The following is a 17,552-nucleotide window of genomic DNA, read 5'->3' as shown; positions in this document are numbered from 1 at the left end:
GGGAAAATACACATTCTTTATAGGATGTACCTTGAAGTCCAACTATGCAGTTGGACTACTACTTTAAATCAAACATTAAAATGTATTTGCTGTTAAAGATCAAGCTTTGCCATTGTAAGATTGGTTCCTTGGCTTTAAAACAAATTGATGATTGAGTGGGTGTTTATATGAGAGACAAGCGGTGTCTCGGGAGATTTCCGTACACTCACGAGTGTGTCTGCATCCAGGAACACACATTTGCTGTATTGGGTGAGGGTCCAACAGTGGAGCTTGGTGAAAGTGACCCCCCAGTTCTGGTTGTCCCAGCCAGGATAGATGTGCTTGGTCTCCACTGTCCAGCACGTCCACTACCAGGACCTGGTCAAACACATGGCCCAGGGCAGCCCTATGGGGAGAGAACACAAGATTTACTACAACTACAATCAGATTTTACATGACTTCTATACACAAAAAATACACTTGGTCCGCAGTGCACTCAGGATTGCAAAAGATTCCATCCAGTGAATCTAATACCCCCTTAACCGATGAGAGACAACATACTGCATTTGCCTGATTTCTCAAGGACCTCTGTCACAGACACAGAGTATAACTTTCATTCCAATTCGAACAGGTCATGCATCACTCTCCAATGACTCAACGATATCATATTATATTTCTGTCCGAGATGCAGGGACTTCTCTCACCGTGCCTGGCTAGAGACATTATTGGAGACATCACAACAGTCTGGCGTGTGGTCCTGTGTCGTCATAAACACTGTCCTACCACCAGAGCCCCCCATGCAGTAGCAGTCTGTGGTGGCCAGGAAGACAAAGGCCTGGTTCGCTGGTGGCATAGGAAGACAAAGGCCTGGTTCGCTGGTGGCACAGGAAGACAAAGGCCTGGTTCGCTGGTGGCATAGGAAGACAAAGGCCTGGTTCGCTGGTGGCACAGGAAGACAAAGGCCTGGTTCGCTGGTGGCATAGGAAGACAAAGGCCTGGTTCGCTGGTGGCATAGGAAGACAAAGGCCTGGTTCGCTGGTGGCACAGGAAGACAAAGGCCTGGTTCGCTGGTGGCACAGGAAGGAAGAGTGGGGGGTGTTGTTTATAGAAATAGATGACTAACACCCAGCAGGGGAGTTTCACAGTGCCATCAGCATTATGTTCTTTAAGAGTTAAAGTAGTTCATTTCTCAAGTTCTTTTACCGAGAGTCAAGCACTTCCTTTTTTCCTCTTGCATTAAATTAGAGAGTGATGTCAATCAACTTGACACTGACAGGTTATATTAAAATGGTTATGATATAATGATGAGAACTTACCTGGCATGGTGTGTGACAGCGACTCCACTAAATGAATGAACAACTTGAGGCAGAGGTAAAAGTGATAAATGGTAATAAAAGTGGCAAAGTGATCGATCAGGTCCCGCACCACTGGCAGAGAGGACTTGGCAGAAAATGCACTGATTTCCCCTCAAATGAAACTCCAATATGTTGATGATACTGTAATCCGACAGTCCAGCGAGTCCAGCAGTAGTAACTGTCCCACAAACAATAGATACAGAATGATCAGTATAAAGTAATCCATTTTTTTTTTTACACAGCCATTTCAATTGGCTTTACAGCCGTTTCGATATTTGTAAATGTACTATGAGAGTTTATCTAAAGCCAGGGAGTATAACCTCAAGCTGGTAGCTACACAAATACATCTGATGTTTTTAGAGCAAGAGCCAATCAGAGTGAGTCTATTTGAGTTCTCGGTCATGTGTCACTGGTCATTTGACTAAAATGAAAACCTGCAGGGTTTAAGCAGGACCTTCAACAACTGTACTCTAGAGTCTGCAGTAGTCTAACCCCTGGAACTAAGTGCATAGTACTATGTGCAGGTGCATTCAATTCACTGTAGAACCATTGGTCAATCTTCATGATATACAAATTAATGATACTATAGACAACAAAACTGACGTTGAAACCAGATGGAAAACAACATTACATTTAAAAAAATACCAATCAATTGTAAAAAGTTAACTTTATTGATAACAATAAGGTACATTATCGACAGCCCTCCATTGTCTTTCAGAGAAGGAATCAAGCTTCTTTCAAAACACACAAAACTAACTTACTACAATCAACTAAGTCAACAAATGATTTCCTGTATTGGTAAAGAATAAGCAGTAACACTTCTTCAGTTACAGTTACTTAAAAAGGTTTTAATTACATGTGCTGAAAGTTAGAGAACAAAAATGGCAGATATCACACAGCAAAAAAAGCAGCAGAGCTTTTATATGCATTCTTCATTAGCATTTACAGCACAAGTGACACGGTAGAACATTCTAGTTTACCAGTTTGGTATCAACCCCAGGTATCGATTTCTATTCTTATCTGTATTGCATCAGAAATCAAGCAATCGTTCATAACAATCTTAAACAAGTATAACTTACAACATACAATAACCACTTCTCAGTATAAATGTTATTTTGTAAATAAACATGCACAATGCATTTAAAAAATATATATATATATTTCTGTCTATTTACCATGTGCATTTATGTTCTCTTTCCTCACATAAACACTAACGAGTGACTTGCACCCCAAACAATTAACTTAGTAGAAGACAAGACGCGACGCAGCTAAAAGTTCAGCTTGAAACCAGTCCTCATCCCAAATAGTACCCTACACACTCTTTTCATATCCACCAAAAGAATCCCTTTCTCTAAGGCACTTTTTTTTTTCATCATACCTTAATCTATTCAAACATTTCTAAATCCTTTGCTAAAGGATTATATTTAAAAACAAGCGCTGTTATTTGATGAAATGAGAGACCCTACTGCCAATCAGAATGTAATATATGTGGAGACAGTTAAAGTCAAACAAATAGGAAAGCTATGTGGAATGTAAACACAGTCAAATGTACAAATGTAGTTGTGGATACTAGCTAGGCCTACTAAAGTATGAAATGAAAATGAAATGAAAAGTGATGAAAAGTCAGCAAGTCGAAAGACAATTGTTTGGTACTGTACAATATACAATGAAAATGATTGACAGATCTTCAATGCAAAAAAACATGTATTCAAGTTGTATATCTTTCTAAGTGTCTTTACACAGCTAGAATGGCACACACAAAAAAAGAAAACATATAACTAACATTCTCCCAAAGTTAAATTACAAATGAAAGACAAATGAAAAAAATATATAGAGATTTTATTGTGTTTTTTTTGCCCACTGACGTCTCCAGCAGACAGTTGATACCGGCTGATGGAAGAAGGTGTTTCTTTGCTAAAGGTGAGGCTCCTCTATGATGACCTGATCGAAGTTAGAATGACCTGAGCAAGTTGCTCATCGCTGGAATCAGAGGAAGCACAGAAATAATGGTTATGTTAACAAAACAAACAAAAAAACAATACATTGGAATTTAAAAGAAGTTAAAACCCTTCTCAGCAGACCTTTTTGCGAGGGCTCCTTTGCCCTAATCTGTAGGAAAGAAAAGGAGGGCAGAGAGAAGTAAAGAAACAGAGGAGTAGCCAGACCCACCCTAGATGGAGATAGTAGGTAGGGAGTATTTAGGAAGGTAGTAGATAGTGTAAGGTAGTATATTGGAGTAGTGGGTAGTATATTGTAGGAGAAGGGAGAGAGAGAGAGAGAGAGAGAGACACTAGTGAGATCGTGTAATAGCTAGTGCTTACATTGGGGATTAGACCGAGCTCCACGTGCGTTCTTTCCACTTTCTGGGTCTACACCTGAATGGTGAAATACATAAGCATTTACATCGAAGAACATGTTATGTGCCACAGACAACTTTATAGTGGGACCTCTAGACCCTTGTATCTCGCCCTGAGACATGGTTGTAGACTTGTATTAGATGCCATACAGGGATCGACAGCCTTTTATCCACTACTACACATACCGTACTGTACGTATCCCAATCCCATTCACTCACCTCCCTGAATCTTGAAACACAGTTTCTTCTTCTGGTAGGCAAAGTAGCTAGAGGCAGCACCAAGGAGGGCCACTCCTATTGCACTCACTACGCCAGCGATCTGACCAGATCCAGCTTCTACATCTACACAACAAAAAAGATCCATTGTCGTTGTTGTTTAGTTGATAAGGTTGTTTACTCTCTGATTGATTCTTGTTAACCCTCCTGCTTTTCTCCAGTCGAATTTGACCGATTTAAGTTTTATCTCTGAAAATTGTAGTTCATTTAATCTGATTGTAATAAGGTTCCATGACTTTGTCCACACAGGGCATCTGAATACACAAAATACATGATTTCTGATGTTTTATTTAACTTTTGTACAGCTGTGGTGTTCCTGGTCAAAAATTACCGGTCATTAGAAATTAATGGGTGAGACTACAATTAGTGTATAAAATTGAGTTCAGGCACATGCCCATTCATCAGATGGACACACTTCCTCTCCCAGACCCCCATATGCATGTGTGTTTGAGCGCACACACACACACACACACACACACACACACACACACACACACACACACACACACACACACACACACACACAACTCACTCCCATTCTTGGCTTCCATGGCAAACCCCACAGGAACCTTTCCCCAATAGAATCTTTCCCCAACAGGAACCACACCTGTTGGCTTTCTCACAAACAATTGCAACACTGTTTCAATAATATAAAGAACTTTTCTCGCAGCTCAGGTATATTAAGCTTTTTGGGGGCCTTTCTCACAATTCATTCCGTGGCAGCACAATGACCAAACGATAACTATATGTGAGGCTCTTGATCATATCTTTGATCATGACACTGGTGAGGAGGAGAGAGTCCTTGTTAAACTTTGACACAAAGTAGTCTGTGATAAATAGAACAATATGTTTCATCTGAGTATTCATCCATAATTAATCTGTAAATAATCCATACATTATGCTTTCTTTACTCAAAAAACGAGTTGTATGAGCTCAGGTCAATGAGGCCTACAGGCCATAAATAGCAAATAGAAGTTCAAAACTTGTAATGTTCACAAGAACTTAAAGTTGATAAAAAGATCTAACACGACATTAGGTGATAATATATGTATTATTATGGATTTATAATCAGCTGTATTGGGGCGGTCATTTTGGACCGGGAACACAGAATTCATTAACATGAAACAGGAGGGTTAAAGTCTTTTAAAGAAAGTGTGAGTGAGTGAGGCTATTATTCATGTTGCATAACGTGCCTTTTTTCCCTTAAAACATAAGGCTCTAGTCTAGTGGAACACCAATGGAAAACATTTTGGAACTATACCATAATTCCACAAGGTGGTGGTCGAGAGCCCTTTTATGACGGCATCTGGTTGTAATGTGCTGGCAAAGTATTTCTGGGTAGAAAATAGCGCAACAACAGAACACTATGGGGGCTGAAACACAAATATTCCAGAGTTTCTCTTCAAAAACATCTTAAAACTATCAAAAACTATCTCGACAAAAAAAAACATGAAACCTCAGAGAAAGCCACAGCCCAGTGATACAGTGAAGGACATAACACAAACCCAACTCCAAGGACACAGAAAGTAACAAAGAAAGAAATACACAATGGGATTAAAGTGAACAAACACTTGAACTTTTGATGAATAAACCTTACATACAAGTAAAAACTGGTTTATCCCATAGAGAACCACTGTGAGTAATAGTGTATCAAGCACTGAAACAGGGCGGCCCAGGGTAACACCCCAACAAACGGTGACTTACTGCTGGAGAATTCAACCTACCGCCTGTGGCTACAATCGTACAGTTCAGTCCAATAACCTTCACCCACAGTCCCACATGCAAGCTATATTCTTCAAGAGCCGGGTGCATGGATTCCATCAACAGAAACCACGCTATGTGTTTAAACCAGAACACCGTAAATCAGAACACCGTTCAGCAGGCTTTATTAACATCTGAAGGGATACAACAACAGACAAAGAGACGACAATAGCAATGTGTTGATAGCTAACCTCTCTGCTGTAACACACACACAAGAAAAAGAGGTAGCACTTCTAACATGGTAAACAATATTTTGTATTTGAATGCAAGTGGCCAAAGAAACATTACCCCAATGAAAAAGACATCCGTCAACCTTACAGGAACATTCACCATGAGACATAAATCATTTGTAAACTCACAAGATTGTATAACCTATTCTGGCTGAACAAATATATCCTTCAGTGTTTCAGAATAAGTCATTCATGTTGTCAATATTGGAATCTGAGAGAACCGCATGTCAGTTTGTTCTGGAACACATGAGCGCAAAAAAAGTGTTGGATCTTTCAACCGAGTGCTGTGAAGTTTGGCTACGCTAGGAATGTGTGCTGACTAGGCCTCTGTGTGGGGCTGTTAGGGCTAGGCTGCAAAAGCCTTAGTAAGTAACAGGCTTAGGGTATAGTAATGATGGGCTTGTTATGACAGGGTGCAACACAGGAAAAACATTTCAACAAAGACCTTCCGAGACAATGACCCATAATTGTCAAAAAATTGTAAACATAGCTTTTTTGATATCTTCATTATTATTTTGCATTAATTGACATGTCATCTGGAAAGACTAATCACACAAGAAGGAACACACATATGAAACAACTACATGCAATGCATAAGAATGCCTCACGGGGGGGTGGGCAGGTGGGGGGGGGGGGCAATAAAAATAACCTTGATAATATCAGTAACCACTATCTTTAGGCTTATAGCTGTAACATTTTACAAAACAGAATCCCATAAGCTCAACACACAGGGATGATTCAGAGACTGTGACTTCAGAAAGTAAAGAGAAGGGTGGGGTGTCAAAGAGGGGATGGAGAGCACACCCACTCCTTAAGGGATAAAACCTCTGAACGTTGTACTAACCCTAGCTTTAACCCAGTGAAAACTGAAGCCTACACTCAGAAAAAAAAAAAAGATCTCTCTAGAACCTAAAAAGAGTTATTCGGCTGTCCATTAGGAGAATCCTGTTTGGTTCCAGGTAGAACCAAAGAGAGTTCTACATGGAACCCAAAGGGGTTATCCTATAGGGACAGCCAAATAAACCTTTTGGAACCATTTTGTCTAAGTGTACAAACCATTGCTTTGTAAGATCAGCCCTGAGAGGTGTTTTAAAGCACCTCAAACCTTTAAGACCATGTAAACAACTAATCAGAACACTCCCTCATAGCTGAGCACCAATCAGAACATAGGTGGATAGATGATTTCCTGATTCCTGAAAGTCACTGGAGGGTCATTCATTGGCCCACATCCAAAAGCTCCATGGCCTTCTCTAACAGAGGCAACACTGCTTGCTTTATGTTGGATATCCAAACATGGACGCCCTCTGGCATGTTAGCATCTAGCATCTTCAGGAATTGGCCCCACAGTAGGTCTAGATCTGCAACGACACAGAATCGTACCTGGGTTTTAGGCTATGGCCAATAGCGTGCACCCAATCAAGCCAATCAGAGTTAATTCCCCTTTGCATCCCAAACCAATAGTTCCCAATGTTCCCATAAAGCTTACTGTACTTATTTACCCAGAAGTTAAACTATATTTCTTGCTACTTAGGAAAAAATTGCCATCGCCAAGCATCCACTTGCACTATTTGATCAGGGAATCCTCAAAGCATTTTTCAACACATTTAGTTTGATAGACCTCATCCGCTCAGCGCAGCCCTTTCACTTGTTTTATTATTCATTTTCAATATCTGTGCTGTGTTTGGATTGAAACAGGGACTATAGAGCAACATAATCCGACCGTGAGGAGCACACAATAAAACCAGGGAAACAATCAGCCAACTTCCTGTGAGACAGGAAATGGATATGACTATAAAAGCACGGAGCTTAGTCCCTCAAGAGGTGTGGGAAGAATTAATTGTCACTGAGATTCTTCATAGTGCAGGCCTTTGACACCATGGTAAAGATGAGTGGTAAGAGTTATATGAAAGGACTGGGTGTGGGTACAGTGGGCGAATACAGACTCCAAAGATTCCACCTAAATCTGGTGCGAAATAGCCCGAGAAATAGCCGTTCAACTTGACAAATGGCACCCCATATAATTCCTCCTCTGAGACGCTTGATAATTAACATTATTTATTGTAGAAATAAATGGATTGATTGTTTTACCTTGAGGTTGATCTGCAGGAGCATTACCTCCTCCTGAAGACGGAAAAAGAGAGCGAGAAAGTAAGCATAAATCCTATAAATGGCGTACCATTGGGATCTGAGGGGGCTGGATCAGCGGCACGTGCTATATATATATATATATATATATATATATATATATATAAAAAAAATAAAAAAAATAACAGAGCGAAGTGAGATGCACTTCTACTCCCTCGTAGAATCTGTAGTATATACTTCTAGACATACTGTACATAGAAGTAGCTAGATAGGCCTGTGTGTGCTATTTACATGTATGTGCAAATGTTCATGAAGACTTCAGAGATTTATTGTATAAAGACTTCCATAGAGTTGGTCAAATATTTCCAGATTCCTTTCAACATGTCGTCTTTAGCTTTCTGAAGCTCTCTTCCTAAGGGGCTCTAGTCATTAACTGTGAGGGCTGAAATCTTCCCCTTACGCCGACTTTAATGACAGTTCATTTCAGTTTGTTTCCAGCTCCTCTGGACTCTCCACAGTATCATGCAGGATAGCATCAGACTAACAGCCATATGGCACTAATTACATTGGTAACCATGAGGGGTTTTTCTCTTCCCTATTTCTGCTTTTTGTTCTCTCTTTTGTAAAGAACAAGTAATTACTTCCATTCTAAGTGACTAAGAGGAAAAAGAGAAAGGAAATGCGCATACAGTTTTAAGACAGAACGGTTCTGTTTTAGTCCACAGTGAATTTAGCACTGCAATTAATTTTAATATGGCAACAATGGACCATTTCTGTCAGGTCCCCAGCCTCCCCGACATACTCTATTGTGTGTATTTTGACGTACCTTAGTCTGAGTAGAAACTACTCTCCCTCAACAGTTTGCAGGCCTACTGTTGGAAGTCAAACCCATGAACTCATTTGTTTGAACAGCACCCTTTGTCTGGCCTGTGACACTGCTTCTAAACTGATTTCAGAACAGAAATTGAATAATAAAAGCCCTAAATGTCCTACCTCCTCCTCCTCCTCCTCCTCCACCTCCCTTGCCGGGATCAGGCTTGTAGCCACCGTTGTCGCTCACATCAAACAGGTCATTGTCTCCGAAGGACCCGCCACCTTCCAGATGAAAACGGTATAGCAACAGTGAGTCAGTAACACTTAGCATTGTTCTCCTGGGAGTCCATGATAACAATACACAGTAGCACACACATAGTATGTGATCATCAAACAGAGGAAATGAAGGAATATATCCAATGCTTAGTACCGGTGCCTCCATCTTTAGGTGGAACAACAGCTGGTTTATCCGGTACGGGATCTATGGATGGTAGACATTACAGAACAAGGAAGAGGAGTCGGAAGTTATATTACATTATAACACGTTATAATAACATTATAATATGTTTTCACACCGGGAAGCATGCCACTAGACCCTCATACCATTTCCTCCGACATTAGATGTGAAAACATCGGCACCTACAATCACTTAAGCTCTTAAGTGAACGTGACAGTGTGGTTTAGCAGGTTTTGAAGGCTCAAGAGGCCCAGCTTCTTATCAAGAGAGGTGAGAGTGTGAGAGTCACTGGACGCAAAGCAGGGGGAATCTCCTTTACATACGCAGCTATATCCCCATGTCTCAAGACATCTCAAGACGTCTCAAGACAAAAGGTGATTGCTGGGTATGTAAAGGCTGCTGAAGAAAAGCTTAATCGTAGATAGCAGTGGATATGATTCATCTCAAGCCCAGTTGATTGCTTGATTGAATGATTGATTAATTGTTTGTTTGTTTGATTGGGTTAAATAAACAGGGAGGGAGGGACAAAGAGAGAATCCCCAATATAGACCTACACCAAATAGAAAGACGTCTTCCCTAGACTGAGAACCTAACAATAACTCTGGCTTTACCTGGACCCAAGGCATCAGACAGGTCAAAACCCATCCCATCTATGAAGAGAAAATAGAACAGAAAACATTCTATGATTGTATCATTTACAATGGATGACATCTCCCATCTTGAGGTCAATACTAGGTTTGCTTTAGGAATCAGAACCAGGGCCTAAAATTAACTGTTTGGTCTGCAGCCACTGTGGTACACGCCACTCTGATTTTTTACCAGCAAAAAACTTCTTTTTTAAAAAAATAATAAAACGTTTGACCTTGCGTTGTAATGTTTCTAAAACAAGAAATGTATTAGTAAAAAGTAATGTGGTATATTGGGATATAGGATTCATATTTCATTGTGAAATTTGCAGCTATGAGACAAAACAGCAGAAATACTTTGAAAACAGCTACTGCATCATTTTTCTGCAATAAATTGCCACTTGTACATTTGACTATTTTATTCACAAATGTAATGCTCGCTCTGTAGAGACATGCAAATTGAACACCGTGGCAGGTGAAATAGACATTCCTAACTGCCAATACCTAAAACTACCCACATTTAGTGGATGTTAATTATATGCACTGATCAGAAAGTCTTCCTGTGTTCAATAATCTGATAACTAGAATCCTGATCAAATAGGATGGATACTGTAATTACAAGTGATGGGTGTCATTTCAGCTAGTTGAGTTCATTTACTTACCATCAGCTGGTTTTTTGGGATCTACAGGTGCGGGAGGTGGAGGGGCAGGTTTGGGATCTGGAAAGGGCATCAAGTATATCAACTTTAAGAGCATTGTATTCCACATTGGGAAAATGATTGGACAAATGATTGGAGAACATATTTAGTTAAGAACACATTAAATAAACACATTGACGTATCCATGAAATCTAAATCATCTGAGAACAGAAAGAGAATCTTAGCTGAAATACATGTGAGCTATCCATTCATTTGACAATTGTCAGCCATAGATGCCTTACTAGTTCCACCTTCTTTAGGAGGGATCCCAGCTGGTTTATCAGGCTCTAAGAAGAGGAAAGGTGAATCAAGGAAGATGGATTTCAAAAGCGTCAACTTTAAACCATAATTCCCAGGATTTTCACCCTCGAGTTCAACCATTTTAAATCCAGGAAAGGAAAACTTATTCGAAATATAGCATAATAAAGAAGGCGATCCAGGCTGCGATTTGCTGAAAGGGATGGGTGTTTCATTTAGCCAGTTATTACTGGTTGAATATAACTGAATACTACAACAGCATAACTATACAATTTGATGCAGTTATTAATCTATCACCCAAATTGCAAACTGGATGAACCCTTAAAGCACATCAGTGAAAAATAAATCCGAGCCAAGGAATGATCCAATCTTATTATCCCAGCACCAACGAGCTGATGAGAGTAAGTCTGTTGAATGGGAAGGGTAACCAAATGTAAGTCTGATATATAGAAAAGTTCGAGAGGAAAACCAACACCAACTTAGACAAAGAGAGAGCCATCTAAACCTATTATTGTGTCCCTTTTACCTTCTGGACCAAGAAAATCAAATAGATCAACTCCACCTCCTGGAGATGAAGAAATATAAATGGCGTTTATTTATGCTTATAGCATGATTATAACACTGTCAACACAGAAGAATCTGGTCATGTAGAGGGGGGGTATTTGAAGAAGTGTGACAACACAAAAGGAAATCCTTGCATAGGGTTGATCCTTGCATAAGAGTCCCCTTCGGGGGCTGGGCCACCCTGTAGTCACATGCTGTGCTCATATTCTGTTCCTTCAAAGTGGTTATTGATGTGGTTCATGTTGAGTCATAGGAGTTGTGACTAATGAGATATCTATCTTCCCTTGCTAGTGACTTCTTGTTGACTTCCAGAGTTTGTTTAATCCCACAGTCAGTGTTATATTATGTGATAGGTTTCCCTACCTGGACTGGGATCCTTTGCAGGTTTCTTTGGCTGTTTTGGAACAGCAGTTGCCTTAGGGTTATCTAAACAAAGAGAGAGAGGTTTTTTTTTGCCTTTCATAAAATCATTAATCACATTATATCTATAAATCTATATAAATCTATAAGGCTGGAAATGTTAACAAAACAAACATCTGTACTATAATAACAGGATCTATAATTGTCATTTCTAATCACATATAAAAGATTTTCAGAAGGCCTACGTTATATTTGGACCTGAAATCCTGTTCAGTAATAACTAACCCATTTGCATTATGCAAAATGCATTCAACTGGATCAGAGCCAGACAGCGCTGTGAGCAGTGCTACAGATAGGCAGAGGAGGAAGACATACCACCTGAACACGGTGAGGAACAGCCATTACACCTGTTTCATCAATATGAACTACATCTACAGTTGGCTTACATATCAACAGACATGAAAAACAAAATGTGAAAGATCAAGAAACTTACCAAAATCTAAGGCATCAGCAAGATCAAAGTCTGTGGGACAAAGATTAAATACTATTGGTCAGCCACAATTTCCAAGACAACGCCAACACACCCACAACACTGGCTGTCTACGCATCTTAGCTAGCACCACTTTCTACTCAACTAACTCAACTAGCTTTTTCAACTGTGTCCTAAAAAAGTTCAATGGAACCAACAGTTGCTATGTGCGTGACTTTGATATTGTGACAGTGTTTGTGCTACTTAACAGCAGGTAGGACATCCTGTATTGGTTGCCTGGTGAGGTTTTGTTATGAGGGAACTGGCCTTGCTTGGCATGCAGTCTGTTGCGACTACAGTCAGTTACAGTTTGAAGGTTTGAAAATTGTATCACCCACAACCTGCAGTCAGAATGACTGCTATGGTGAATGACTTAATAAACAAGACAACCTGAACCAGTGGTTCCCAACCAGGGGTACTAGGACCCCCGAGGCTACTTGGCCTAGCCACAAGGGGTAATTGAGAATACTCATGAGACCATAGGCCTACTAATAAAATACTCATGAGGGGGTAAATCAGGGGTACTCTGACAGAGCAAATTCTGTTGGTGGTACAGTAACTGCAAAAGGCTAGGGACCACTGAGTTTCAGTCCAACCCCTCACAGATTGGATTAGGTTTTTGTTTTATTAACTTATTTATCTTTGTATAGTATAACATCAATTAATCAGTCAATGTGTATGAGGAAACATAGATTTTAAAACAAACTATTCTAAAAATGAACCTGCAACAAAAGCATGCTGGGAAATATGATAATGAGGGCCCCTCCCATGTCTTTTTTCCCTGAGAGAGTTACCAGAAATGAACTCAGCACAGCCAAGTAACAACAACACCATGCGATTAAAAAGATTTCTTGAATCAAATGTCCTGTCCAGTAAGGTGACAGACATGCCTAACACTGATCTGAATAAGGCATGGGAAGACACATCAATTTCTAATGACTAAATGCACTCTAAACAGGATGATGGAAAAGTAAACAGTAGTGTTTAAAAACGGAATACTTAAAGAGATATATGCGTTCTCCTGGTTGGAAACTAACTGGAAAAAGCTGACTATCATGTTTAATCTTGCAATCTAAATGCATTTGATTAAGATGATAAGCTTTATTGGCTAATCTAAATGCCTAATGTTTAAGATTTAAACACTGACATTTGGGTTATAAACGTGTCACATGTTTCATGGTTTTACAGTGTACTTTCAGAAGAAAGACCAACAAGCTATTAACTGTATCAACTAACTAAATATAACCCACTTGTACTAATTATTTCACTGTGTACTGGACACTTGAGGCAATGATGGGGTAGTATGAAACAGTCTTTCTTCAGTTCAGTCTGGCTTTTAAATCTAGGCATCACATGTGTCATCATGAAGACAGCGTGCCCATCTAGGTAGGGGTTTGGGGCTGCATGCCTGTTGTCAACTCTAGCTAATCCTGGAGCAGCCTCACACAGGAAGCCAAGAGACACAGCCATTCACAGGGTGAGAAATATATTTTGAATGTTACGTTCATTGGGTGCTGAGTATAACTCACAGAGGAGCTATAAGGCTGAAAAGTCTTTCAAAGTCCAATATCTTACAGGCCTACAGGCCGAAACCTATATATTTTTTTACAAACATTGCATTGTGGGAAAGAGGATCTGAAACATTGGGTTGAGGCAACAGTATCTGATAGTATCTGATTAAAAAACTATCAACTAGCAAATGTATTGCCAACTAAGTTTGTTGGAGCTACTGTTTATCTGGATATTTTTCAACTGACACACAAGCTCAGAGAGCCTACAAAAAAAACAAGGTTGGCTGAGCGGGCCTTGGCTTGAAAGTGTCTTGAAAGAAGAAAAACTTCAGCGAGAGAGTTGTTAGTATGCAGTACAGGGAACTGTTCTGCAAACCTCCCTTACCTTTCAGTAATTAAATCCTGCTAGAAAACAAAACACTCTCTCCTGTGCCTTAGACTTGTTTTTCAAAGTTGTGCCCAGTCATGCCAGTTAGCATTGCACGCACATGTGCTTCCCTATGAGCCAAAGACACTACCCTGATTATAAAGGGGAGACTAGACACACCCTTGAGTCATATACTACCACACTAAGATGAGTCAGAACTCTTCTGAGAGGAAGGATTATAACACTGTACAAGAAGTACACAAGTGTTGTAGTAGCCTACACGTTTGTAAGTGTTATACTGCCTTGCTGTTAAAAACTTCTTCAGGATCAGAAGGTCCCCTGTGGGACGGTTGAGCTAACGTAGGCTAATGCGATTAGCATGAGGTTGTAAGTAACAAGACAATTTCCCAGAAATTGGCAGAAAGCTTACCATATTGGCAGAAAGCTTATTCTTGTTGATCTAACTGCACTGTCCAATTTACAGTAGCTATTACAGTGAAGAATGCCATGCTATTGTTTGAGAGTGCACAGTTTTTAACTGAAAAAAGTTCTTAATAAACAAATTAGGCACATTTTGGCAGTCTTGATATAAGATTTTTAACAGAAATGCAATGGTTCATTGGATCAGTCTAAAACTTTGCGCGCACACTGCTGCCACCTAGTTGCCAAAATCCTAATTGCACCTGGTCTGGAATAATACATTATGGCCTTTCTCTTGCATTTCAAAGATGATGGTACAAAAAAACTGTTTTTTTTTCTTTGCATTATATTTTTAACCAAATCTAATGTGTTATATTCTCCTACAATCCTTTCGCATTTCCACAAACTTCAAAGTGTTTCCTTTCAAATGGAACCAAGACAATGCATATCCTTGCTTCAGGGCCTGAGCTACAGGCAGTTAGATTTGGGTATGTCATTTTAGTCCAAATTTGAAAAAAGGGGCCGATCCTTATTAAGGTAAATGCATGTTATTCTTAGCTGTTCAACTAAAAACTGCATGGGTGAGTGGGGTGCGAAACAAATGCATGCAACAGGCACGTGCCCTAACACATACGGGGGCACAGACATGGAATTTCCCAGTCTATTTTCTTGCCTAAATCTATAAACGTATTTCTACTACTTCTAGGCCAATCTTGTATGTACCTTGTCCAAAGGATAGGCCTAAGGAAGACTTTAAATAGGCCTACGTTACCATCAACATAACAACAAAACAACAAGTAAACAACAACAATAATAGCAATGGTCATCATTATCATCATATTATTATCATTATCATAATAGCTATTCATAATAGGCCTAACAATGGCTTAGTTATGTATCCTGGGTGGGGAAAAAAACCTTACCCTGTGTTTTCGTCCCTATAGCAAGAGTTACAAACAACGCAATCCATAAGCAAGATTTCATGTCTGCTGAATAGGAAAGAAAACAAAAGTTTTCCTGAATTATCCGATGTTGGATCGATATGGCTATTTTAACTAATTCCTTGCTCGGAGTTCTTTGTCAAAATAAATCGGCAACTTTAGGGTGTGTCAACGTGCCTACTAGCACTCGAGTGTTCTCCAGTTACAGATTGACAGTCAACTTTCCAACAGAACGAAAGAGCAGTCGGGGTGGGTGTGCTGCGGTAACTTCGTAAAATAAAGGCGTTACCCTGGCGGCGCATCAGGTCACAAGCTGAGAGAAGTGAGGGGCATACGCCTAAATTGACATTACTCTTGTTGCCTATCACCATCAATTGATTGAAAATTAATGTAATTATCCTGACTCAAACGCTATATGAACTGTCTCTATTCAAGGGAAATTATTATTTTCTCAGCATATGCGTATAGGCAACACAAAAGCTATTTTGCATCAATTTCATGTTTATGATGTAAAAACAAATATAGAACACTGCAGACACCTACGTTAAATTATTTCCCAAATACTCCTCAGCAGATCCAAATGTGTGGTACTCCCATAACACATTGGCTATTTGAACGGGGCGATTGTGCCATCTAGCGAGATGTCATGGTTTTCACTTTAATTTGTAACGTGCCTTTCCATACTGTGCGGTGTGCGTAAAAGCAAAGAAAATGTGGCAACTGGCCATGGTGAAAATGGTAATGAGAAATAATGTAATTGGCAGCTATACTACAAACTCTCATCTTGTAAAATAGTGTGTAGTAGGCTATGGCCTAATCGATGTAATGCATAGTCTATAATAGGAAAATGGCCAACATCGAATAACAGAGCACGATATTGAAATAATGTTTGCCTTATTATTTAAAAAATTATAATAATGACATTTGAAATCGTCTCTGTTTATCAACATCTGAGGATGGTCAGTGTTGTCTATATATAATGATTTATAATCATATTTGGGTTGCTTCAGTGAATGTTGAGGTCTCTAAAGACAAATGTATAGGCCAGTGGATGCCAGCGAGTCTGACTCTTCAAGTTGGCACGCATCAATGCAGATTCCAAGGAGGACTAGTTCGGGTGCTGTAGAGTGCAGATAACGTGTCCATCATTTCATTCATAAGAGCCGGAGCAACAGAGCCCGCTTATTCATCCTCGTTTTCTTCGCTGCTGACATGCAGTCTTTCTTGTCTCCATTTAACAAGGCGATCTTAGTGGCTTTGTTTATTTTTGCCATCTTACTCATTCTTTATGTAATACTATGGTATATATGCCGAGACGTGGATTGCGACCACGGTATCTGACGCTTGTCGTGAGAAAAGCAGACGATACCCTGACTTTGGCTTATACGGAGACGCGCCAGGGTGACCCTTTGGTAAGTCCACAGGCGCGTCTTGACCGCTCTGACCATGAGCTCAAGGTGCATCATTTAACCAACGGTAACATGGAATTCGTTTGTATATATTGGTGATGTTGAGTACAATATGTGCAGTTCCTTTTATGTGTATCGTGTAGGCTGAATACCCTATTCAATTTGATCTCCAACGTGTTGCGCCACATTCGTGTTAGCATGAGGTAGGCTATTGCAAAGCAGGGGAAATGTTTCCCTTAATTACTATTGGTATTCATAGTAATATTTTATAATTCAGTAAAACGTATATTAGTGGAAAAGCTGCTATCGTGTGACAAAGAAGGCGGGAAGGCGGTTCTGGCTACACGTTTTTGAAGCATCTGTGTCACCCTTTTCCCCCTCGCTCGCAAATGTCCCGTTATTGGTCATCCAACAAAAACACCGTTGACAATTCATAGAGACATGAGGAGGCACCAATAACATTTAAAATTATATTTAATCATTCTGGTTCTGATTCTGATTTTGCTTCATCCACAATTGGAAAGTGTGATGGGGATAGATGGGATTGATTTTATTCT

At 39.8% G+C, this 17,552-nt stretch overlaps 1 protein-coding gene across 7 annotated transcripts; it reads right to left on the bottom strand.

The window, feature by feature from the left end:
• Nucleotides 1–1,986: 1,986 nt before the first annotated feature.
• On the bottom strand, nt 1,987–15,842 carry LOC115129680 (CD99 antigen-like protein 2). 7 transcript variants are annotated; one of them, XM_029660295.2, is made up of 13 exons: nt 15,569–15,841; nt 12,312–12,341; nt 11,822–11,884; nt 11,421–11,459; nt 10,879–10,923; nt 10,601–10,657; nt 9,924–9,962; nt 9,286–9,336; nt 9,036–9,137; nt 8,046–8,078; nt 3,910–4,032; nt 3,656–3,709; nt 1,987–3,314 (listed from the first exon to the last, which is right to left on the bottom strand). In XM_029660295.2, exons 1-13 carry the CDS (start codon nt 15,627–15,629, stop codon nt 3,286–3,288), a joined length of 726 nt encoding a protein of 241 aa, XP_029516155.2. In that variant the 5' UTR covers nt 15,630–15,841; the 3' UTR covers nt 1,987–3,285. The 7 variants fall into 7 exon arrangements, with proteins under 7 accessions (XP_029516155.2, XP_064874836.1, XP_029516157.2 ...); XM_065018764.1 differs by having other exon boundaries at nt 8,046–8,072; XM_029660297.2 differs by lacking the exon at nt 10,879–10,923 and having other exon boundaries at nt 15,569–15,842.
• Nucleotides 15,843–17,552: the final 1,710 nt, after the last annotated feature.

Source organism: Oncorhynchus nerka, linkage group LG5 (assembly GCF_034236695.1).
Source record: "Oncorhynchus nerka isolate Pitt River linkage group LG5, Oner_Uvic_2.0, whole genome shotgun sequence".
Taxonomy (NCBI): Eukaryota; Metazoa; Chordata; class Actinopteri; order Salmoniformes; family Salmonidae; genus Oncorhynchus; species Oncorhynchus nerka.
The sequence above is the reverse complement of the archived record's forward strand: the minus strand, read 5'-3'. Positions and strand labels throughout refer to the sequence as shown.

Bases quoted from the DNA above. Each gene is read 5' to 3' on its own strand.
- LOC115129680 (XM_029660295.2), bottom strand. From the start codon at position 15,629: ATGAAATCTTGCTTATGGATTGCGTTGTTTGTAACTCTTGCTATAGGG. The intron at 11,885-12,311 runs GTAAGTTTCTTG...CTCTTTGTTTAG, and splicing joins TGCTGATGCCTTAGATTTTG to ATAACCCTAAGGCAACTGCT. The intron at 3,315-3,655 runs GTAAGCACTAGC...CTCTGATTCCAG, and splicing joins AGCTCGGTCTAATCCCCAAT to CGATGAGCAACTTGCTCAGG.